This window comes from Anopheles aquasalis, chromosome 3 (assembly GCF_943734665.1).
Source record: "Anopheles aquasalis chromosome 3, idAnoAquaMG_Q_19, whole genome shotgun sequence".
In the NCBI taxonomy this organism is placed as follows: Eukaryota; Metazoa; Arthropoda; class Insecta; order Diptera; family Culicidae; genus Anopheles; species Anopheles aquasalis.
The window spans coordinates 15837501-15862500 of NC_064878.1; the positions used below are offsets into that span (position 1 = coordinate 15837501).

General features: G+C 47.3%; 1 protein-coding gene across 5 annotated transcripts in view; it reads right to left on the reverse strand.

Annotated features, from left to right (window-relative positions):
• The window catches only part of LOC126578685 (mucin-5AC-like), a 45697-nt gene that overhangs the window by 10567 nt on the left and 10130 nt on the right, over positions 1-25000 (reverse strand). For all 5 annotated transcript variants that reach the window (XM_050241508.1, XM_050241510.1, XM_050241511.1 and 2 more), the window contains 2 exons: positions 414-2444; positions 206-298 (listed from right to left, as the gene is read on the reverse strand). In XM_050241508.1, coding sequence (XP_050097465.1) covers positions 206-298; positions 414-2444 — 2124 coding nt within the window. The remainder of the gene's footprint in view (positions 1-205; positions 299-413; positions 2445-25000) is intronic.

A 25000-nucleotide genomic window follows, 5' to 3' on the forward strand; every position in this document is an offset into this window, starting at 1 on the left:
TATAGGCCTACCATTTCTTCAAATTCTGTATGAGAATTCTAAAAGAGTATTGGGAAATGGGGGGAATGGTTGGTTCGGATAGAGGACGCAGTGGAGGGCGTGGGCTCCATGACGTATGCCGGCACAGCGATTGGTGTCAGGTGTCAGGGACTGCAAATGGGATCGGAATACGGAATCGGCTCATGTACGGACGGGCCTAACTTACCGTTGGCTGTGTAGTGAAGGTCGGGATCGTTGGTGTATACACGGCCGATTTCTTGTTACCACGGTTCGAAGGGAATGTCAGAGGGCGTTTGAGCTTTAAATACATACAAAACAGACACTCAAATTATGACCTCCAATGTCCACTCCCTGGAGCAATTCCAATTCCACGAAGTGAGAATGATCAAAGAAGCAATGGCCGCACTACTTACCGCATTATTCGGAGACGTTTTGCGTACCGGTACGGTGGTCGTTTTCACGGCTCCAACACCCGTACGACTGAGCAATGGCTTCCGGGGTGGTGGCACCGTCGGTGTCGGTACAACCCGGAACGACGGTGCCTTCACAGGGACCCGCTCGGAAGCGTTGCTGGATTGCTTTTCGACCGCAGCAGGCGTACTAACCGGTTCGGGAAGTTTCCGCTTAGCCTGCACTGGATCGGGATGCGACAGGAGCGATACTTTCCTGGGACCGGCATCGTCTCGATTCGGGTTCTCCGTGCCACGGCCCCGAGGGAAAGAGAATGTGTCCGATTTGGTTCTGGCGGTCGGTTTCGGTCCTTGCTGCAACCTTGACGGTGCCGTACGTCTAGCATTCGCCAGCAGCGGTGTTCGCTGTTCTTTCCTTTCATCCTCTACCGTGGTGGCCACCGGTGGTGTAACTGGGGCTGGTTTTCGCTGCGTCAAGCTAGAGCTATTCCGGGGGGCTGGAGAGAATGGTTTTCGGGTTGTGGTGGTCGGTGCGGTCGTTGTCGAGGTCAAATAGCTCAGTGTATTCTGTCGTCGCGTGTACGTTCGAATCGGGCGAGGTGTAATCAGTTTCACCGTGGTCGTCGGTCCAGGAGTCGTTGTACTCAGCACTTGCACACGGCCCCGAGACGGTAGGTTCCGCCTTGCGCTTCCCGTTCTCTGCTCTGCGGATCCCGACGAATTACGTTCCTCCTTCTCGCCGGATGATCGTAAGCCGCTCTGTGGGTTCGCGTCGACTGTCTCACTCGACACGACTTTGACGAAACTCTTGATCTGCTCCTCGGACTTTTGCGTAATCTCCGTCACTCGTGCCCGTGTCCTGGTGAGTTGGCGTGCCGAGGAACGCTCGCTGGAAACTTCTTGTTCGCCGCTTTCCCGGGAGGATTGTTGTAAGCTTTGCAGCAACGCTTCCGTGGAGGTGGATTTGTCCTTCAGTATCCTAGAGCTACGGTACGATGACGATGACTGTTCCGAAGACGATTTGACCGAAGAGCGTGCTGCAGCCGGTTGCTGTACCGAGTAGCGAGTACTCTTCACGCTGTCCTTCACCTCCTGGCGATACTCGACCAGGTTTGGCTTCACCGTCGGTGGTTCCGTCGTCGTCGTCGTTGTCGTGGTTCTAAAGCTCCGCCTTCCAGCCCCTAGCTCTCCACTGCCAGACTCCGTGCTGCTGCTTCTGGATTCAAATGAAGATCCGCGCACTGGTTTCTCCTTGACAACGTCGAGCTTCTTCACGTAAACGGTTTTTAGCTTTTCATCGTTTAATTTCTCTTTCAGCAGCTTCTTGAACGGTTCGGGATAGTTCTCCTCCGACGACGAACCACCCTCATCGGCGCGGTCTTTCGAGACCAGCTTGATTGTCGCCCTAACAACACCCCGTGACCGGCCAACCTCGGCCGAGGCGCGTGCAGTGGAGCTGGAACCGCCATCGAGCACTTCGTTGGATAGTTTGGTCGCTTCCGTTGTCGTTAATCGATTGTTTCTTCGAGCAGCACGGACCGGTGGGGAGATTGCGGCGTTAGCCGTGGAGGTCACCGATTCTTCCTGCCAGTTCCGTTGTTTGCCACGTCGTCGCGTTAATGGGGCATCGGTTGTACCCTCTTTCAGGGGGCTTTGAGATTCCTTTTCCGGGAGTCCACGCCTCGTGAAGGTATTCTGCAGTACGACTTCCGATTTTAGCGAGGATGAACTTTGCTGCCTCGAGCGAACAGACGTCAGCTGCTGCTGTTCTGGTTCCTCTTCCGAACTGTCGAAGCTTCTACGGGATGCATTCGGTCGTCGTTGCGGGACCTCACGCGGTGATTCTCTTCTCGGTGTGGCAACCGATGGTTCTGGTGCATCGAAGACCGGTGGCCGTGCCGTGCGACGACGTACAAATCCTACATTTTGAACCGTTTTCGGAGCGACAATCGCTGAAACTTCCGGTAATTCCGATGAGCTCGTCTCATCGCTCAGCTGTGACTGCGACGAAAAGCGAACTCTTCCTCGTTGAGCCTGTGGAGGAATGGGATGAGAAAAAGAAGATAGTGAGCCATAGTTCAATCACTTATCAAAACCACACACATACACTCGAGATAACAAATAAACACCATTCGGTGAGGTGCATTGTTGTGTAGGATCAACGAGTTTTTTTTTGTCTACTCCTTACGATGTTAGTTACCTCAACCAAAGACCCTCCTGTCACAAGGATGCACTAGCGAGTGTGTCTGCAGCATTGGAATTCGATTTTTTTTTTCACAAAACCACCATTTGTGCATCGCCTGCACCACCGCATCATCGTAAAAAATATGCCCTCGTACTGAGGCCGATGCCAACAAACCGAACGATGGAAACGAAACCCTTACCGTTTGGGTTTGGGCATTGTGCCTGGTGCACACTCTCGCCAAAGCATTTATCTTGCCGAGCCCATTCTTCTGTCGGTCCGCTTGCCAGCGAACCGTGCCAGGGGTAGCGAACAAGCGAGCGAACGCGTGCCGGTAGAGTCGTTAGTCACGTGTCGCATTCGACGGGCGTCGTAAGTCTTGCCACTTTCTCCCGTGGTACACCTGGCACTCACCGGATTAGCAGCACCGGAGCGACGGTGCTGGCCATGGCGACGGCGGAACAAATCGTTCAAAGCTATCTCTGTTTGCCCATTCATACCGTAAACCCTAGTCCGTGGTGACAGTGGAGTGGTTGTGGGGTATAAGAATATATCCCCGCTGGATGGAGAAGTTATGCATAACAAATGCTGCAAATCGAACCTAATCTAGCTGGCAATGCATTTGTAAACATACGCAATGATCAGTCAGGTGGAAAAGTGAGACCGAGGTGCAGTGTTGACATTTGAATTATCCCTTTTCTGCGCTGCAAATGGATCAATAGCGATAATACCAAATGGGAAATTGCTATTTTGGAGGCAAGCGATATTCTTGGAGCATATGCGGGGCTGTTTAAGTATTTGCGCTTTAATATTATATAAGCAATGTGCTATCAATGGATTCAGGCAAATATACGCTACAGTAAACATTGACAAAGCGCGTCTGCAAGTCAAAGGCTGCAATTTCGGCTACTTTAACCGTCACATCAACGGATTGGTCTGGCCAGACCCTCACATATTTGTGTGGAAACATGTCATTTGTACCATTTACGTGGTTTTTTCCATCTTTTCCTGAAAATATATGTTTTTATGATAAGAGTGCGTAGCCTATATGTATGTAAGTATGAATTATCACGTAAACTAGGCCTGCATTAAGCAACGGCCACCACAACGTTGGATTTTGGCTATTTTCTTCAATCGGCTTGACCTGGCAGCCTCTTGTATTTGTAAAAAAGTTGAACGAATCAATAAAACAGACGCCAGATGCACTTTTCTGAGCACCTTATCCCAAACATTGGTTGTACTTAAGGTTGCAAAACGCGTGAATAATATTCGTGAATGTACTCCAAATCGTGACACAGCAATTCCGAAACTCGAGTGCCACCAGCAATTCGTCCACAAAATCACACGACCTTAAACGGCCCGAAAATACCTTTAATGCGTGACTAATTATTGCACGATAGAGACAGATGCCCAAAACCCAGTCAAATGTCATAATAAAAGATGCTCCGAAGCCACATGGAACTAACGAAATGGGGATTGTGTAATCCCGTGGTGGGGGGGGGGGCAAAAAAGTGAAGCGATCATTTTGCCCCATGCACTCCAATCTGACGTCATCGGCGTCTGTAATTTCATACCAGCATCGCACGGACGAGTAAAAGGAGACCAAAAACACATCCAAAGATATTGCATTTGTGTATTCCAGTGGCTCCAGAGAATAGAGCCGGTCACCACCGACCGGGAACACCGGTCATGTGTTGTGGCACCACTTGTGGTTCGCCTCCGGTTTCGATGGTTTAATTTCAATTTCACTGCCAGTGCCCAGAGTTTCGACCGATGGCATCAATGGCACTCTTACCGACGCTCGAGGTGCTCGAGGTGCTCCCCTTCAAAGCGTATAGGCTTCATCCGATGATCAGCCAGACCGACCAACGCACCACAAGCTGAAGGAGCTCCAGCTCATCTTTCTCAAGTGGAAGGAGGAAAGTGAACGTGTGTTTTAACACCGCACCAATCGTACAAAGGGCTCTCCGATTGTATTGCTGTTGGCCGGTGGTCAACGGGATGAAAATGCTAATTCGAAAGCATAGCGCCCTTGGGTCCTTCCACTTGGCCCAGGAACAACTTCCTCTATCCACGGTGCCTTTGTAGGAGTAGGTCTGGTGGTCTGCCGTGGTTCGACTGCACATTGTCGGAGCACGATATTGGCATGCACGTATACTTGGTATGTTACTTCTTAACCCTCGATGCTGCTACGGTCATGCAAAACCATTGCCGTTCCGTTCACAGCCGAGCTTACAGGCACCTTCCTTGATCCTGCTTAGGCTCTAGGGTGATTTGGGAGGTAAGGGCAGTGTTTTCGGTAAAAACAATCATACTTTCCGCCCTCATTAGTGGTTTTGTCCTGGAACCCCTGGAGGTGGAGGAGCATGAGACCGACGAGATAGGCGAGATGGGATTTTGCAAAACGACCGAAACGACCTTAAGACCGTTTTAGCCGGCCAGAGGATCCGCCGGCCTGTCAGGTGCTGGTTAACAACAACACGACGACCACGGACGACCCCGACCACGTTTCCCAGGCGGCCATTATTGAAAATTTACAACGTCTGCAATCAAGTGGCGCATCGCATCGCACAGTCCCCTCAACGCAGGCACTAGCCGCACTAGCACTAGCTATTTACCGGTAGGAAACGGCGTGTGCGGTAGGGGCGAACACTGCGACGTTTGGCAGTCGGTGGAGAGGAAGGGAATATGAGACCATCCGTGCCTTGCCGTTCTGGCCATTATTTGCAACGAGTGCACCAGGGCAACACGCTCGCACAATGATTTGTGGCATATGTTTTGAGGTTTGCCAGTAGGCAATCTTGCCACGCACGGCATTTCCCCTTTCCGTACGGTTCAGTTCCTGCCTTTGGGGTGGTTACACGCTTCAAAAACCACCATCCTACCACATGTAAAACGTCTTGCAGAATGGTACAGTGTTTGGAAGAGCATAAGCAAAGGGAATATCTGAGATGCTCAGCTGATCTCGCAACGCAGTAGTGAATAATAAAAAATATAAAATCGTCACTTTGTTCTCAGAACTCGATGTTGACCACCGGGACTTGCAGGAAATGAACCAATAATATACGAAATTGATTGTTGTATCAAAGTGATTGGTGTAAATACAATGTAAACCTCCTTCGAATGCCCTTCAGATCGGATCGTTTAATGCTAAATGGATGGTTTTTTTATGATTGATGTTACCCTCAATTACCCACCTGGTTCGTCCATCGCTCACGCACAGGTGTTGGACGGATCATGTACATGACATAATGTTTGGCCTAGATTAACTTGATGCGATAACGGTTGTGCGAGCGAACAGTTAGCACGCAGTTTAGCACAGAATCGAGAACAGAACGGATGTAAAAAAAACCATTAATAATGAATGTTCTTTACTAATGAGTATACCGTGGCCCTAGAGACAGCCACCTCTTTGGTTCTCCCTTCTGTTCTTTTGGAGTTTTTTCCACAACCTTAACTCCAGTTTACCAATCGGATCTCATATTCCACCTGCTCTGCACTGCTCGGTAATAAGGCATTGCTAGATCATACGGATCGTCATAACGCCATACAATTATCGACACATTTGGATCAATCTTCAATACGCGTTTGGAAAGGCCCGGACCGGTGGATTGAAAACGAGCGAAGCAGATTTATCTCGTTGCAAAAGTTCGTCGTCTGTCGATGCTGCCGTCGAGATGGTCTATGGCCCCAAACCATTAATTCTCGATTTCTACGCCCTCCGTCACACCCCCGGGGCCCCGTTAGCACTGGCAGCGGGCTGCTGCTAGAAAGTGCTACCAGCTCGTTAGCTCGTTTGCTGCGCTTTCTTGAACCGGCATTTTCCTTCCCCTTGCATCTGTCGGGGCACCGGGCCGTTTCGAAAGATCTGCTGCTCCTTGCCTAGCCGCTAATCATATGCTTCTAACAAAACCCCTAATGGCGGGTAATTTGACTATGGCGGTTCTTCATCTCTAGGCAGGCCGTGGAAATGTAGCAGCAGCACAACTCCCTCGGATGAAGCTTTCCGAACGAAAACGTCTTCAAACGTGATCGATGAGTTAAGAGATCTACATAAGCGACATCCACATTAGTAGCACAATACTTTTTGTACTAATTTGTATCGCGCTACTAAATGGTAACGTACTAAAATACAACTTTCATGCCCGCTATTGCACAGAATTCGCACGGAATCCTTCGCGGAATGTGATGAAACTCTGCGTGACGAAACGATCCAAACGAAACGGCGAGCGTCCGCCTGCCGTGCAATCCTAATGGCTAATTATACAATCTTTTTTATCTGCCGCTACCAACTGTTAGAAATGTTGAATTTCGTGTCAACACCACAGCGTGAACCAGCACCACGGTGCTCGCAGGACAGTCGACAGTTTAACAAGTGTAGCACACATACAATCAGTCCTCTACCAACAACGAAAAAAAGAACCCTCATCATCATGGGAGGTCCACAAAACACAATTACGAGGACACCCGCGCCGCGCTGCTAATTATACGCGTGACGTGAAGGTCGTTCTGCCAGCGCAAACACCAAAACGCTGAAGTTCCCCCCGTCCCCGTCTCCGTTTCGTGTCCAGCATTCGTACCGTTTGATGTGCGTCCCCCTGTCACACCTCGAGCGAAATGGTGGACCAGAGCAGATCGCAAGCTGTGACGAAAGTGGCCACACTTTCCAGCTCCCGTTACGCGCCCGGTACAGCAGCCCGGCTCACACCATGGTCAATGAAATTAGGTGCTGGGCCACTCCAAACGGCGTTAGTTTCGTGGGCGGGGGGGGGGGGGGAGACTAGTCCGGAAGGTAAAAGTTTTCCCCAAAAGGTGTTTAACTCCGCTGCCACGATTACGAGGAGCGCAACGAATACAAAAAACAAAAATTCGCTCAACTTCCAGCATCCTCCAGCACCAACGCCCCTGATGCTCCGGATGAACGCACCTTGTTTTCCACTGGACCACCGGTTTTCCTACGTACTTTGTAAGTTTTCATCAGCGCGATCAGTCGGCGGGGGACCTGCTGGTGGTTTACGTAAGCGCATCGGGGAAATCGACAGCACGCAGATAAGTGAGAAATTTGAAGGTTTTCGTTTGCCGGCGAACACCACGGACCTTCTCTCGACTAAGGTTTTCATTGCAAATCGGCATTGCAACGTAGGGCGGAAGTGTCGGCGCACGATGGCGAAACAGGTTACCAACCGGGGCCAGTCGAGCTTCGTAAAAAGTCGATTAGTCAGCGGTCGGTCCGGTGTTACTCCATTTGTGTTTTGTTTTGGATTTCAAACAAGAAAGCTCTCTCCCTCCAATATCGCGTGCACCAAAAACTGGCGCTCCCGCTGGCAAACAATCACCGGCAACCGGCCGCTGGACGCTGCCGACGACGACTTCCGAAATGAAGATAATCAGACGGGCGAATTGTTTGGACAGTGTTGCAGCAGCAGCAGCAGCAGCAGCAGACGGCAGAGATCACCGTACGCCGTGTTGTCGTCCACTTTCGGTGGTCAAAAACATTTCCGAGAGCGTCATGCGTGTGAACAACCGGACAACAATAGCGGGTCGTCATCCAACGGATACCTTTTTTTGTGTACAGTTCACTGGCTTCGACTCGAGAGATGAGTTCGCGTTCACCGCGGAAGAAGATGCGGGTTCCATTCCAGGCGATAGCGAGGCGCCATTAGTGGACCCGGAACGCCCTCGGAACACTAGGTTGAAAGTCAACCAGTCACCACATTGGTGACCGAAAGCGAGCGCTCGCTGAATATATGAATAAGTTATTGTTTTTTTTTGTTTTTTGAGATAGAAAGTTTAGAAGGGAAACCAGGTGTACCCGTGTGGTGGTGGTACTCAACAAAATCAGACAATCACGTCACTAACAACCGGAGGAGGGATTACTTTGTGTTCAAAAGGAGTTGTCATTGGGTTTGGATAACGATCGGAGATGTTTACTTTTCGTAGGTTACTCGTGCAGTAAAAATGGTTGTCGTCACATTTGTTTTGGTATTAGAAATTGATTACTAATTTGGTGTACACTAATCGTTTAGTTACGGCTTTTGCATCGTTTTTTCGCTTCGTTTTATAACAAAATCTGGTTTAATAAATACCAGTTATGTACTCATTGGCTTTCTTTTCGACATGGACCCGTGGTTTTAAAATTTGAAGTAAAATCTTGACCTGAGTGACCTACTTATAACCATCGATGTCATCACGATGATCGACACCAGAACGAAACCCGAACATTTTAAAGGGTCATAGCTTAAGAAACATTGGGTGTTAGTTTGGAAATACACACATTTACTAATTAATGAGATTTTTTGTTCATATTTTCAGATCTGCGTTGCTTTATCCGAATTGTCATAAGAAAATTCGCTTCTGATGAATGTTTTGTAGGCTAAGAATATTATTGTCTTAAGGGGGGCTTCGGTAATTTGTTACCAACACAAGGATCATTTTTGACGATTTTTTCATAATCATTCAACTTTATTCTTTCTAAAGAATGGCATATTAAACTACAACTTTTGAAGAATATTAAGGTCTATTTTGGGGAAGATTCAATAAAAACTTCAACCATGGCATCAAATTTAGGCAGTTGTGTCTTTGAAAAGATGCTTTTTGCGGTGCCCATCGTAGCGACATGACGGGTCATCTGAAATATACAAATTGATATTTGTTGGAAAGATTATAAGTTTATCTAGGTAGCCCCGTTAAGTTTATGTTAATTTTCCTATTTTTCGATTTTTAGCAGATTTTTTAAGTTGAAAAAAAGATCACAATGATCAAATCGGGTTCGTCGCTTATTCTTAAGGGCCAAGTCTTTTGATTCGCACCAAAAACAGTGCCCATCGTAGCTGCGTGATGGGTCATCAGAAAAATGCAAATCGATATTCTTTTGATAGATTATAAGTTTATCCAGGTAGCCCCGTTGAGTTTTTGTTGAATTTCTTAGTTTCCGATTTTTGACAGATTTTTAAAATTGAAAAAGTTATGCTTTTTGTCATTTTGCCAAAAAACACGATTTTTAAAGATTTGTTTAAAAAAAAGTATCAACAATTTTCATGAAAACTCAACGGGGCTACCTGGTCAAGAATGTATAGATTATGTGTTAAAAATTTCAAATCGATCGGCTCAGTAGTTTTTACGGTACGATGGGCACCGACTTTGAAATCGTTGGTTTAGGGAAACGCTCTTCAAAGTGGCGTGCTTCATGAAACCTTGAATGAAGCGCAGATTTTTAAAAATCTATAACTTGGTCAGTTATGCTTCGATTGATCCAAAATACTTACACAGTGTTCTTGAAAGGATCAGCATTCAGGGAAAATGTTAAAAAACAAAATTGAATACCGAAGCCCCTCCTTAATTGATTGTGTACTTCGAGGATTTATATTATGTTCTCCTTTTTGTTGATATTAATTCCAACAAATGCAGTACAGAAGAATCGAGCTTATGCATTATTTCAATGTCTTTTTAATAACGGCATTTTATACAAAAGCTGCGCTTAAACTTATTTTATCATCATAAGGTTCATATGTAGGTTCAAAGATCACACCAGATCCAACAAAATATGAAAAAAGAACTTGTGCTTGATATATAAAATGATCGAAACCAGTTTATTTCACAAAATGAAGCACTCGTGATGTGAAATGAGAGGAATCTTTTGACATTTCCAGCACAGCAAACTGACCGCCGATGCCACACAAGTAGACTAAATAGAGTTGAACTTGCATATGGCAGCCCTACACTGCACTGCACCATCGAGATGAAAATGAAAGTGGTAATACGTACGTACCCTTACGAAAACCAGTGCAAAACGGATCGTGTGGATCGGAACTGGTTCCCTTCGTAACGCAACAGCCAACCACCCAGCGATTGCTGGCTGCAATCGCACGGCATGTGCCACCAGCACTATGCCGAGCGGCCTGCACTCGCTCGCGGTCAGAAAAGTGAACGTCATCGTACCGGCCCTGTACCGCCTCTGATCGCAGGCAAATGGAACCAAAAAAAATCGCTCATCACCCAAATCAAATAAAACGAATTTCTGCCACCTTGCAGGGGTCCCAACTGCGCTGGTCTGCGTAAGGGCATTATTGTTGGACACATAACACTTTCCTTTCATTCCCCGCTTCTCTCCCCGTTGTGTCATACGCAATGTTACCGCAAGCAAACAAACCGGCACCATCATCGGTGACAACACCGGAGGCACCAGAGGCACAAGCAGCAACACCAAAAAAAAAGCAAGTGAACAGTCCCAACATTCTGACGGGAGAGGAATTCCCCCGGAGAATCATAACTGCGGTAACATGCGATGGTGAACTCTGGCGGAACTATTGCGGCCACTGCGGCTACGCAAGTTTGTTAAGCCGGATCATGTTTATTATTACTGACATTTCGCTAGGATCAGGGCCCGGCCTCTGCATCAGCTTGGCGCGGCGACGTCGTCGTCGTCGGAACTGCAGCTGCTGGAGCTGCGTAGGCAAACATTGGCGAGAACGTTGGGATACAAAAAGGGAGGTTGTTTGTTTTTCACATTACAGGTCCTGTAATTTTTTTCAATGTTTGTAAATACCACATGTAACATCAGGTGTTTTCTAATCAATTTCGCATACCCAAGTGATTCCGATACTTGGAACATCCAGACAAGATCCTTCTATTAATTATGCAACAAGTCAAACATGTAAAAACATACATGGCAGACAGATTGTTACTCCTCCGGGATGTAAATCCAACACCAAGCAACAGCGCTGTTCTTGCATCCCTCATCGCCTTGGATACAATGCAAGGCTTCAACCTTTGCCCTGTCAGTGTCAGTATTACGTTCAGCACTGTACACTGCACCCCGGTAACCGGTATGCCTGCTCCGGTTTTCCCACAATGATTGTTGTTGCAGCTTAACCCTGCGCCTGCAGCAGCAACCTTGTCCGGACTCCAAGCCGATGCATTTCCTCTTCGGTTTGCTCCATTTTCGTTCGCTGGCCTCAAATTTCGGAAAGCAAGACACACACCAAGAGAGACACAGTCAATACCACTCCGAACAGCAAACAACAAGGACCTTTTTGGAACGGGCCACACCAGATAAAATACTTTGCTGCTTTGCGCTCTCATTCGTCCCCAACCCCCACGGATCTTGATCCACCGGTGTGAGCTTCCAAGTATCGGTTGGGTCTGCTCTCGTGCCTGGCGCCTGTCGTTGTACTTCACACGAGGCTGCAAACGGCCTACAACGCCCTGCACTGGCCTACCCTGCCAGCTCGGTAACTGTGACGTACGAACCATTTAGTGATCCATTCAACATCAAACCAGTTTATCAGCCTCGACAAGCCTGTTACGTAACCCGCGGGGTAGCATGGAGCGTCCGGTAGCGTAGGGGTGGAGTTTTGCAATGAAAAAAAAAACCGGGCTGAAGTAAAAATACTCCCAACAACTACCAGCTGCGTGCTGGTCAACAAGCCGATGATGACGGACGGTATGCAGACCAAGAAGTCGGACCAGGCCGCTTCCTTCTAAAGCATGACCGAGACATATGGAGCCAAAGCCCAGCACACATACATAAACACCCGAAAGCGCCAGTCCGTGCTCCAGTTTTGTTTAGTTTTATTTCCGTCCATTAATTTTCGCACTTTTTTCTCCGCTCCAGCTGGACGGCTGAGACGGAACGTGAACGTAACGTATCCCATACGAGGTACGTGGCCACTGACGCTGACCGGGACGACCGACGACGACGACGACGACGACGACGACGAGTGGCCCAGATCGCTCGCTTCTCGCTGCTAATACGCTCCAGAGAGTGGAGCCACAGCCACTCCACTGGCCTCCCTAATTGGTAGCCAGGCCAAAGATAAATAATGAAACGCGGCTGTAGGCACGATTTCGGGGCTTAATACCGAGGCACCGTCGCAGGGCAGGGCGCCAGGTTTACGTTTTGAGTCGCGATTGTACATTTCTTTCTGGTTTCTGCTCCGCGCCCGGATATATCTCCCTGCAGGACCAAATCTCACCCCTCCCCCCCCCCCCCTAGCCTCGAAAAGCGGATTAGCTCAAATTATAAATTAGTAAATAAATCCTCATTACACATACACGCGCGAGCACCACGAGTTGTTCCCGAGTTCCGGCGAAGCATGAAAAATCACTGCAGCAGCACGAAGCGGATTCTGGTGTGGCACAGACGATGCGGTATTTCCGCGGACACAGAAAAACCAAACCGCATGTAAGCCACGCTCTTCCTGGGACCGGCCAGATTACCGACCACAACATGGTCGGTGACTGCGAACCTGGCAAGTGGCACACATTGGATGTAGCGCCAGTGCGAGTGCGCCCGGGCAGACGGTTGAACATTAATCTTTGAAATCTTCTGCCACCTCGACCGACCGATCGCGGCCCGGTTGGAGTCACAATTACTGTAGACTTAACTGCACCAACAGCATCATCCACATCATCATCAACAGCGTGCATCTTCTCGAGGACGCCTGGGGCCGGCAGCATAAGACGATGCAGCACGCGCGATTCGAACGCAACTCTTGAAGGTGGGATGGGCGGACGCGTATCCTACGGCGATCATACCCACATTAGCTATCAAATGCCAAATGAAGGCTAATGCACTATCGACATTTTGCATCCACGCGGAACACATGGACACACGGGCGATCAAACGACGCAAAATGTTAACGGATAAGCCTTTTTTAACGATCCTCGTGCCGACCTTTCAGCAGAGACAGAAAAGACCGAAAGACTAACCCAACCCCCCCTTGGAGCCTGTTTCTATTAAACCAGATCCTTCTTATCAACTTCAAATCCTGTTCACTTTTTAGATCACAATTTTAATAGAACAAAAAAAATGCCACAGGTCTACGGAATGATATTTGCAAAAGTCCCCCAAGGGGAAGTCCCCAGGTGGAAGTGTATCCAAATTCGGCAGCCAGTTTCCTGACTTCTTATCCGATGTTTAAATGTCATCAACATCCATCTGGCTCAATCGTTTCGTTCGTGTCAATAGAGAGACAGAGACTTCTGTTTTTGCCTGACCACCGGTGGTGATACACTTTACAGTTTTGCACCGCCATCCACTGTAGCAACATAGTTAGGGATTAACCGTATGGAATCCTGTGACCTTGGCATTCTGGGGAACTGGTCGACCATCGCCGGTGACAGCGGTGTACGATCGCAAATCCTGTGCGGACCATCCACGCGGACGAACAGGTTTCTGACTGGCCGTCTCTCCCTCTCTGGCTCCGGAAGAAGTTCCAGTGAGAACAACATTCGCGATTGAACCAGTTACCATCCGACATGTTTCCCTTCACTGGAGTTACACGACGATACGACTCGGATCGAGTGCACCTTTGAATGCTAATGAGGAAGCCGAGTGGTGTACCGAGAATGCCACTTATGAGCCACCGTTGGGGAGCCAGTTGGCCGGCCACTACTAAGTAGCGAATGCACTTGCAGCTTCACCACCGTACCGCCGCTAGGGGTTTCACAATTTGATGTCTCTATAATTTATGTAATTCGCTCAACACGCGTCAGCTGAAGAGAGGAGGGGGACGGGGGAGGGGGAGGCTCCGTAATCACGATGCACAATAAGCCACTTCAGAGGGAAACGTAAGCGATCTCCAAGGTATCGTCCCGCTCGCACCAGGTCTCCTTCCAATGAAACACCTTCCGTGCTCGAGTGCTCTTGTATCGGTCGGTCCCACGGAGAGCCGTCCTGCTCCTGCTGACAGATTCGTATCGAAGAATCCGAACCATTCAGGAGCCCATCATCCCCGAAAGCTGCTTACGGCACCGGGTCTCGAGTGCCACTCGAACCGGTACTTCGCTCGGTAGCTCAAGTGGCAGAACGATGGCTATCACAGCGTCCCCTCTCTCTCTCTCCCCGGAGTGTGATGCCTTGATTAATCGTCTGACACCCCGGGGTGGGGGGGGTAAGAGAGACCGAACTCGAAGACCTGAACCTTCTCGCCGTTGCCTACGTAGGGATGCTGATTAACCTTCTCCGGGCGGACGGTATCGCTACGGGTATCGCTACGCTGCAGTCCTTTCACTTTCGAAGGCAGTGGCAATGCACCACCACCACCACCACCACCAAAACGGTTGCGTCGAAGAAGGTTTCGCTACGTCAGCACTGCTCGCGATACACAGACCTCGTGGTGGTGCGTTTTGCTGTTGCAACACTTCCGGAACCGTTTGAAATGTCAAGGACTGGACTGGACTGGGCTAAAGATAGGAACGCGGCCGGTTTAAGCAATTTAGTGGAATGCAAAAAAAAAATCGCGGTGATAATGACTATTAATAACCGATTTCGGGGCTGAAGCTGAAGCACCCTAGAGCACCCTTTTGCCGAGCGCGTCCAATCAATGAGATGTTACGAATCTGTCGTTATTGCCTATCGATACACCCGTGCAGACCGTGCGGGGCTTGGCGCTGGCGACGCCATTCGTTACTCAACCGAATCGACCGCCGACAACAACGAGACACAATCGTTGCAAAACGACAATAGCCATTTGCTACGAGCCCGAAACGGCCGCGGCCGAAGTGAAAGTGCCAAAAACGGGCACCTTGCAATCGAATGGCATCGAATGGTACTGGCCAACAATGGCGCTGCCACCTGTACTCACGCGCTAAAGATGTTAATCAACTGGTGTACTTGGGATGGAACCGTTCATTTTAAACGAATTACCCACCCAGAGAATGTCCCCTGTGAGACTCCATTAGTCAATTGGTGGCGTTAGGCAGTTATAAAAGTTTGCTTTTTGTTTATGTTGTTCACCGTGGCCCTATCGGAACGCTCTACGCCCCCAAAAAAGGAGTAGATTGCATTCGTTTTAATGAACGAGCCAATGGGAAAGGGTGGGTCGTGGATCTCTCAGTGCCACTCTTCCGAAAAGCTGCTTCTCGACGATGTCCTCGATGTGGGAGAGAACCAAGCGATCGATACAGTTGCGGTGCGGCAGTGTGCGTCAAAAATGGAACCGACAGCCTATTTAAACGGGTTATGAAACTGTCAGCTGTGTGTGCACTCCCAGTGCGATCAGAGGTCCCCCCCATTGAATTTCCTCTTTTTGACTCGCCGCTGCCGCTTTATGCTGCCGTTGCAGGCACAAGGTACTTCGGTGGCCGTCAGGGGTGCTGCTGCAAGAGTGGCCACTGGATCGGATTCAATAAATTTCTATTAGCTCACCTTTTTCATGGTTCAATTCCGCTTCGTTGTCACGCCCGATCGGAGAGAAGAGTGGGGAGGCAATCCAGTGGACAACCCGCCAGGAGTGGAGTCAAAAATTCAATTCATAAAACGTTTCTATTTTGCTACCTTCGAGCATATCAACTCGTGGTGGTGGTGGTAGGTGATTGAGGTGGAACAAAGGGGTCGCTCCGTTGCCAGAGGCGAGTTCAGAATTTCAATAAAACAAAAATCAGTCGTTAATTTGCTAGATCAGGTAGGAGAGCGCGGCATCAAAAACCAACAATTGGTCAATGCATTTCATTCATTTCCATTTCGACATAACTTAGTTGATGGAGCACGTTGATGGGGAAGAAGGATCAATAAAGTCTATTCCCCGCTGCCCTTTGTGATAACCTGAAGGTTTATAGAGGCTGTTCGCAGTATGAATAGGGTTTAATTGTTCTCTATCATCTTTTGGCATCAATGTCCTTTTATCATTCTGTTCCTATTAGTTGCTTCTTTTTCATTATAAATTCCTTCCCCTTTTTAATTTTAAAATCCATTACCTTATGCCTTCTAAACAATTTTAAAAGGGGGCTTCAAGGTAAAAGATATTTGTTTCTCGCAATGTTCCATCAGGTCAAACCATATTATCAAGACTATTTAACAATCGTCCATCTTTTGAACTATATCTCCATCTTTTGAACTGATCTACAATCTGAAAAATGTATATTAATCCAAACGTATTAATGAATCCAAAAAATGAATAGCCATAAACAACTAGTGAAATTTATGTTGAAAAATGTTGAAAATTAGTTTTCAACTGAACTGATTTTATCAATGTAACGAATTTATTAAAGTGAAACATACAGCATGCGAGTTGCGAATCTAAGGAGAATATGAATCTGAAGGAAAATATGATTAAACACGGCTATTATCGTCGTAATAACATAATAATCATATTTCATTATCATTAGAAACACCATCTTCCTGATTAATTACCCCATCCTTAATCACAAAGCCCAAATAAATAATAAACCTTTAAATAATTTCTAAAACATCGATAATTTCCGTGTAATTGTATTTGAAATTCAAGCCGTTGTATCACAATTAACATCCAACCAATTAACATTGAATTTATAATTTCCGGATTTTAAAGTATAGTTTTACATTGTTGGGGCAAGAGCAGCAGAGGTTTTTCGTTCAAAGAAAAACTCCCTCCGAGTTTAAAACATCACAGAAAATGAAATAATGCGATACAGGATAACATAAACTAATGTGAAAAACAACGATACTACCGCTTATCGCTAGACGTGGCATCTCGCAACCATCTTAAAGTCTCGCGCATCATGAATGGCAACAAGATTGTTGTACACTTAGGAGCAAACATCAATTAGTTCAGATTCAATTAATTCCTCGAATTATCCTCCTCACTGGCACTGCGGCGCCACCGCGAGCAGATGGCGGTCCCTTCATTTGCTATACGCACAAAAACGAACAACCACGATGAGTGCGGAAGGCAGCTTGAGGGAAAAGGACCACAAAAATGCGCGCGTGCCCACCGCCTGTCCTTTCTGGCGTTCTGATTACCACTCTGCCAGTGTCAGGCCGCCAGCAAAAGAAATCAATCATCGAATGGGGAGCACATTCCGTGTTCGGGGCAGAAATGTACTACCAGCCAGCGCTATCAGATATTTCCCGCCAATCCAATCACACCAGCAAAACTGCAGCCAATTGACTCCGCCGCCGATCATTATCACTGTCCCAGTGGCTCCCTCCGATCGATGCGGGCTTTTCAAGTAAAGCAAACAAACGACGGGAAATTGCTTGAGGAAAGCCGTGAGCATCGATGATGAATTTGGTTTTGGAGTCTCGTTATTTCTTTGCGCTCTTTTTTTTTTCTTTGCTCATTCTCCTTCAATCAATTATCGTAATTTTTCCACCGCATCGGACACTGGCGGACGCTAATTTGTCGGAAGAAATTAATGAGCATCGGGGATTGGCATGTACAATCAATTTTCATCTCATAAAAACCCTGCCAAGGATATAGGGAGCCAGCCCCAACGATCGTTCCTCCCCTCCCACCTGCTTCCCGGAAGGTTCCTGTCTAGCTGTTTGCTTAAAGACCTTTTTCGTGCCTCACGGCCACTCACGGTTTTCTGATATTCTAATTTGGCTTTAAGTAAACTTCGCTCCCGAACTTCGGTGGCACCGAAGTAGCGGTACCGAAAACCACATCGCTCATTATGACATAACATTATTTCAAAATGATTTACCACGCCAAAAACCCATTAAAGCACGTAAACATAGGCCAACATAAACCTACTAAAGCTCGTACCGGCCCGGTGGATGATATATAATTATACGAAGAAGCAGGGCGCGTTAACCAGGGCCCATTGCCATTGCTGTCGAATTCAGGGGAAAGGTACTGGCGCTCCCGGAATAATGGCCATTATTTGGCTTGTCGTGACGGAACCGAGGGGCCTTTGACAAAAACAAAAACCGAAAAACAAAAAATCTCAAACATCTGCGTATTCCTGGCATTGCTAAAAGCTCCGGGAAAAAAGGGCCCATGAGTTGGGATGTGGGTTAATTTCATTTTTCGTTCCCAGCTGTCACGCGCGGCAATGGATTGTCAACGAGAGTTTACCCTATTTTGAGGCACGGCATGTGTGTTCTCGTTTGTTTTTTTTTTCTTTCTTTTGTTTGCTGAGAATTTTTTGCCGACAATCTAGAGCAACAGCGCAGCAGTTGCACATCAGTTACAGATAGTTCGCGTAAGCTCAGCGCTCATTAACACGTTTATAATCCGTTTGAAGCGGCCGCTGTAATTTCAAAACATGCAGATCATGCTAATGCAGATCCCGTTTCCAGTGCAAAAAGTCAGTGTGAAAGGAAGTGGAAAAAATGAAGCACTCGTTGGAAATGGAGTCCAAGTGAGGAATTCAATTTGAAAACATTCCAGAGCTTAGCTTAACAAGTGCCTCACTATTACCGACCGGGATTAGGCTCCACTAATCATACATACATCAAAAGCGCGTCCACACCAAACTTTTTGCCACTCGCGTTCACTACTCGCACCGAGTAGTAGCCTATTTGTGTGTTATGCTTTGTTTTCCATCTGGTTCAATGCACTGCGTGCGTGCACAGGTGCGCACATAATCGATTCAACCACCGCGACACCAGCGTAATGTACACCGCGGCCATCATCGACACAACACAACAGAGCACGGCACTACAACAATCCTAGCTTCGATTTCCATACTAAACGGCCGGAGCCACATACACTAATCGCGTTATTCCTACTGAACGCGAACTGAGCTGGTGCAGGGCTCATGTAAGCGATTCCGATCGCATCTACGCGTGGTTCGAGTAATGTGGCACCAACCCCACCCCTCCCACTCCTCACCCCTTCCCTCTGATGAGGGCTTTCCCTGATTCAGTTCCGTAACCGGGTAGAGCTGCCACCGCGGTTCGTTAGTTTCGTTCGAATATTGAGTAATATGTGGTGGACTAGGTCTCGCCAGGGGGTTTTCCTGCTCCTGCTACATTTTCTTCTTCTTCTTCTTCTTTTTTTATCTTCTTTCTCTTCTTCTTTTCCCTTTTCTTGTGAAGAAAGTAAAGAGCGATGAACCGGTGAACGAGTAGTTTGGTTCGTTTGTTTGTTGGAAGTCGAGATCACATTCGTAGGATTGAGGATCATCTTGTCACTCTGCCATTGCTTCATCACCGATCAATCTGTGCTACAGCCTTTTGATTCCACTTTACGACTTATGTTCCGGAAAACTAATGATTTATAGGTCTTGAAGTTACTCTCTGAGTTACTCGCCTTCCGGCATTTCTAACTTGGCCCCATAATGTGATCCGATTGAAAACAAGAGTTCCAATGTAACTGCAGCGGAAAATAGTATGTTTACAAGCAATTGACATGATGCATAGGTCGACAAGTCGTGCGCACTATGCGTACAATGCAAATCTGTGCCAACCTGCACTTCATGCACAAGGTACTCATACCTCTTGAGACAAGCGAGCACAGATAGTTTGCATATTGTCACACAGTGAACCCAGGTCCGGGCTCCTATTAATTAGATGGTGATGTTCCCATTTCCAAACAGAATCAACGCCGGTTCGACCCCGGTCACCTTCCCCTCCGAGCCAGCAGTTGCAAAAGCCAAGGCTAAGGGCCCCCCTTTTGCTTCAGAAGAACTGCAAATAACCCTGATAGACACACTGAGAGCTATTGCGTTGTTCTGCAAACTGCAGTTGATGCAGTACATGGATCGCTAGTGAATGATGATGACGCAACTCGCTGGCTTGACACACATGCCGCCGTTGCGCTGCCGGTTGTTGTGCATCTGCAAAGTGTCTCGCCTCGGCAAGCACCACCTGCCTAAAGCGGCGCCCAGATTACAGTCGATTGATTAAAAGGAATGTTCTCGCTTCGATGTAGAAGAAGAGCAAAGAATCGCGGCCATGTTAAACAAACCATATTTGCACCTTGCTGCCAGATAGTCGACTATGCGGACTATTCGGTACGCGCTGTCTGTCGCTGCTAATTCAATTGTTCATTTCCGACCAATTATCATCCTCGTTGTCTCCTACCGTGGCCCATTGACACGATCGCAAAGCGTTGTTTGCTCGGTGCGATTAGAAGCGTAAATTACATCGTCATCAACATCATTAGCATCATGGGCGAGTCGTGAACGATCTCTTAAAGATCTCTTCTAAGGGCCATCGTTTCGGTTGCCTGCGGTATTGTCATCCGTTACGACGCTTTTTTTCTCGAAGCCCGTCAATAGAGAACTTGGTTGGAACGAAAGGAGGGTTTCCTTCTATAGCTTCGTTGATCAGCGTCTCGTGCACAATGCTCCACTACCACGGCACAAAAACAACTCCAGTCACATCAGGAGACCATCAGATTCTTCAGAAATGGTGCTAGCATTACCGGGAGCACCAGGAAATTGAGTGGAAAATTTAATGACGGATGAATTCATCTTGTGCCCCGTTGGGTTGGGTTAAGGATTCTTCAGTCACAGGCGCGGCAACCGGCACAGCACCTTCGACGATGGTCGTTAAACCAAGGTTGATTTGCTTTTCGCGAGGATTAATTGATGGATCGATCGAATGGAGGTGGCAGCATTGTTCGCTATATAGGCCACCTAGTTCGTTCTTGGTTGGTTCCGCTCCCTGGAAACACCTTAAAAATGTAAAATCCGTTAATCCGGATATTACCCCAAGTTGTGTGGCGGTATGCTCGAACAGCGTGCGTGATTGATGATGCTGCCACCGCGGAACTCTTCGAGCCTTACGGTTTTTTACGGAAGGCGATTTTTTGAGGAAGAATTCCAAGGAAAGCTAAAGTCGAACATCATGTTCTATTTACAGGGTGGAGCCTCAGATGACTAGAGAGTGATTAACACGCCAACTTTCGATCGATTATCGGAACGAGTTGTGTTCTTCTGAAGTCATTCCAATGGCAGTTAGTTATGCGGAATAAGTTACACTTGTAAGGGTCTGTTATCTGCCGTGATAGACAGATCAATTTACTTTTCCAAGCCAATCCATGTTTTTAACTATCTATCTACCAATCTAGTGTCATTAGCACGATTGACAATCGTCACAAAAACACTGATAAAAACAGAAACCGTTATGTAACCATTTGATCAGATAGTTCGTTCGAAATGTACGTAAATCTGAAACTGCTATTCCCAAACAGAAGGCGAAGGAAAAACGATCTACATCGGCAGCTGTAATTATCCAAGTTGACCAACGAAAGTCATTTATCTAACGAAAGTTGATTAAAATATTGGCTCATGAAGTGACCATCAGTCTCTAATCCAAGGAAATTATTTATGAAAAGATCTTTTCACTTGAACTTTACAAGAGCCAATGTCAAATCCGTCCGTACTAGTAGCTCAACATTATTCAACAGTTTTTACTTCCTTGAGGAAACTTTCTATAGCAGCCTTCACAATCAGTATATAAAATAATTTATTTGACAGAAGAAAAAAAATCGTGAGCCGAATTTAATATGTTTCACTGACATGTTCATCTTTATGATTCGTATTGCCTTCAAATTTAAATCTTCTTGGCTTCAGTAAATGAACATTCTTACTAGTCAAGCTGAACAAGAAAACAAATGTTAAATAAGATCTTTTGCAAAACCTCTGGCGAAGAATTAGGATAAAATGTCAAAGAAAAGCTTACGTGAAGCATATAATTGCTATGAAAAAATATGTGAGTCTGTCAAACTCATTATCTAAAACGACGAATAAAACCACGTTAATTGTGCCAATGTACATTGCACTTAGTTACCATCATACAATAATTCAAAGAGAAAATAGTCCAGGATATAACATTTGCATTGCCGCCCTGTACATGCTCTGCATAAAAATTGAATGAAGTTAGACTGTTTTTATTAGATTAGAGAATTGACAGCTCCAATACACATTCGTCTATTGCAATTTCTTTTAATTACTTAAAGCGTAAAACAAATAGAGATAAGAAAGAGAAAGAACGTGTCCCTTTTTTAATAAAGATTGTCAAAACCCCTAAACGATGGCACTCCTTTCCCTGCAGATACTGTACCGGTGATCCTTGTTGGCAGACCGACCCAACCCGAACCGGCCACCGGTTTACCGTCTGCCTTAATAAGACCCACCGCCCTATTAAACCAATTATGTACCAGCGAGTTATGCACCGGCTCTTATGATACGCAAACGCAATTGCGCAACCCCCTTGCCGGGCCCGTCGCAGCATCGTCAACGTCCTCCTGACCATCGCCTGTTTAAGTTTCACTTTCTTTCTTGGCATTATTTTCCCTTTCATTTTCCTTACACACTCACCTATCCCCACCGATCCTCCCTGATCTCCCCGCGGTCCCCGATCCATCCAGGGCCCGCAAGGAAAAGCAAATGCACCACCGGTACCGATAGCGAACCGAACTGAGTGAGGATATGAGTTTGCATGTTCGCGTGCAGTACGGCGCCGTTACCAGTTCCGCGTCTTACACGTCGCCTATCGTGGCCACTAAGGCACGAGTGGCGGCGTGCCAATGACTATACGACAACCGGTGCGCGCGCATAACGGGCGCGCAAGCCGTCGACGGCTATTACAGCGGCTATGAAAGACACAGAGAGAGCACGCCAGACAGAAAGGAAGTGAACCGCGCGCACAGTGACGTGCGAATGTGCGCCAGGAAGAGAATTAGTTCACCAGCACCACGGGCTGACTGCAGCCCTCGCCTGCGCCTGCACTTATGAATTGCTTTCCTCAATCGATGTGGTCGCTGTGGTTTTATTCAAGCGTTACCGATTATTGTTCGATCTACAAAGCGCTCCTTTTTTTTGCAGAACCGTCTGAAGCAGCGTACAATGTACCAACCATTGTAAAGTGAGCATTTTGATGAGTAACGTTGGTGGCCATCAGCCCGAAACAGCTGGTCCGGAGGTCTGTGAAGCGAGTGTCGAAGTTCAGGGAGCTTGTTAATCATGATTGCGGTTATCATACGCAGCATGTACCGCGGTGTGCTGCAACAATGTAACGCGATGCGATTTTCTTGCTCAAAAATAGCCACACAACGGCACGGGAACGTTCAAATCGATTAGAAATCGATCTTCAGAAACGCTCACTGATAGCTTTATCAGAGATTGCGAGTGCAAAGATTGATCACCACAGCAAGATTGATGTTCGAAAGAATCTGTCATTCTCTTACTTTCACCATCATAGATAAAAAGGCAAGAAGGATACAGAAGCAACAAAAAAAAACTCTTCCAGAAACATAAAAGCCATTTAGATGCAAACCAATCTGACTGGCAGCCGGATCTCCTCCGGTTTAATTACTTTCCCTTTAGACCAAACTTGTGTTGCGGATTGCATTACGGTCTTATTACAAGCTGACCGGACCAAACCTCGGCGAAAACCAATAATGGAGAGCAGCTGGTTGATTACGTGTGGCCAACACCGGATGGTTGTTGTTTGAGCTTCTTACTTAATTTCTTAATTTCTACCTCCTAACATGCCACCCTTTTCCTGGCTACGGTTCTGTTTTGTCCGCGGTGTAGTTTTTTGTGTTGTTGCCGGGGTCCTGGTGAAAGTATCATAATTCGATTATTGGCGATGGAGGCGTCAGGCGAACTGAGGCCTAGGAAGGTGCAGTTTTACGCCTTTCCATTTCGTGTCACATTCGGCTTCGCGAGCACCACGAGTACGAGAGAAAGAACCAGAAAACCATCAACCATTCCTCACCGCCCCCCGCACCGGGGGATTGATGGGGTAAATTACGCAAAAAGGCAAAACCGCGCGCGCAAAGACGATGGCACGAAACGATGGACACGGACACGGTGCCGGGCCGGTGCGGATAATCCAATTTTTCCAAGTTACCACTTTGTAAAACTTTACCCCAAAAGCTGCCCAGATCCGGCAGGCCGAGATACCGCTGGACCACCGGACCGCCACGGTTTCGCGGACACTTCTCTCCGCCACTGGAGGCTCGGTAACAGAAAACTTTAGCATTTGTTGTTCCGTAAAAATGTCGCATTAGGGATGCTTAATACACGCGGTGGGAGGAGGCTATGGGGTGGAGGAGGCCGGTTCGCCCTTATCAGTAGCTGAGATTCGGTGGAAAGTTCCCGGCTTTCGGCCAAAGTCATTTCATTACGCAGCGACCATTTCCTCCGCGACCAGCATTTTAACGCATGAACTGAGCCGAATGGTGATATGGAAGGAGGAAGGGAATGAGAGAAAATCGAGGGAGCGTGCGGGGGGGGAGGGGGGGTGTCCATGGAGGTTGTCCAACGGTACAAATGGCTTGTGGCTGTGGGTTTAATTTAAAGAAGTTCATTTTTCATCGCTTCACGACACTTCGCTCGCTTGCTCGCCTTGTGCTTTTCTCCCGACAATTCCCAACGTGTGCAGGTGGGTTTTCCGTCGTTTTCGGTGGAAAAGCTTGTTGCTTGTTTGGGTGTCATTGCTTGCGACTGACTTTTCGGCGCGTGGACAAAGAGTAGAAACTGTTTTTTTTTTTGTGTTGTTTGTCCATGAAATGGTGTGAAGTCACAGATTTCATGTTACAAAAGAACCACGACGTTGCTGTGATCAATGCGAGTTTAACCCTCGGTTGGGCACCCGGGTACCCGGGTACCCATTTCAAGTTTCAACGAAAAAATGAATGCCTTCCCGTCAATATTTTTTTACGAAACTCCGGATCCCCAAAGAACAACTCATTTCAAGCCGAATTGGCGTTGAAATTGTTTTGATAACTCATATTTAAAGGTA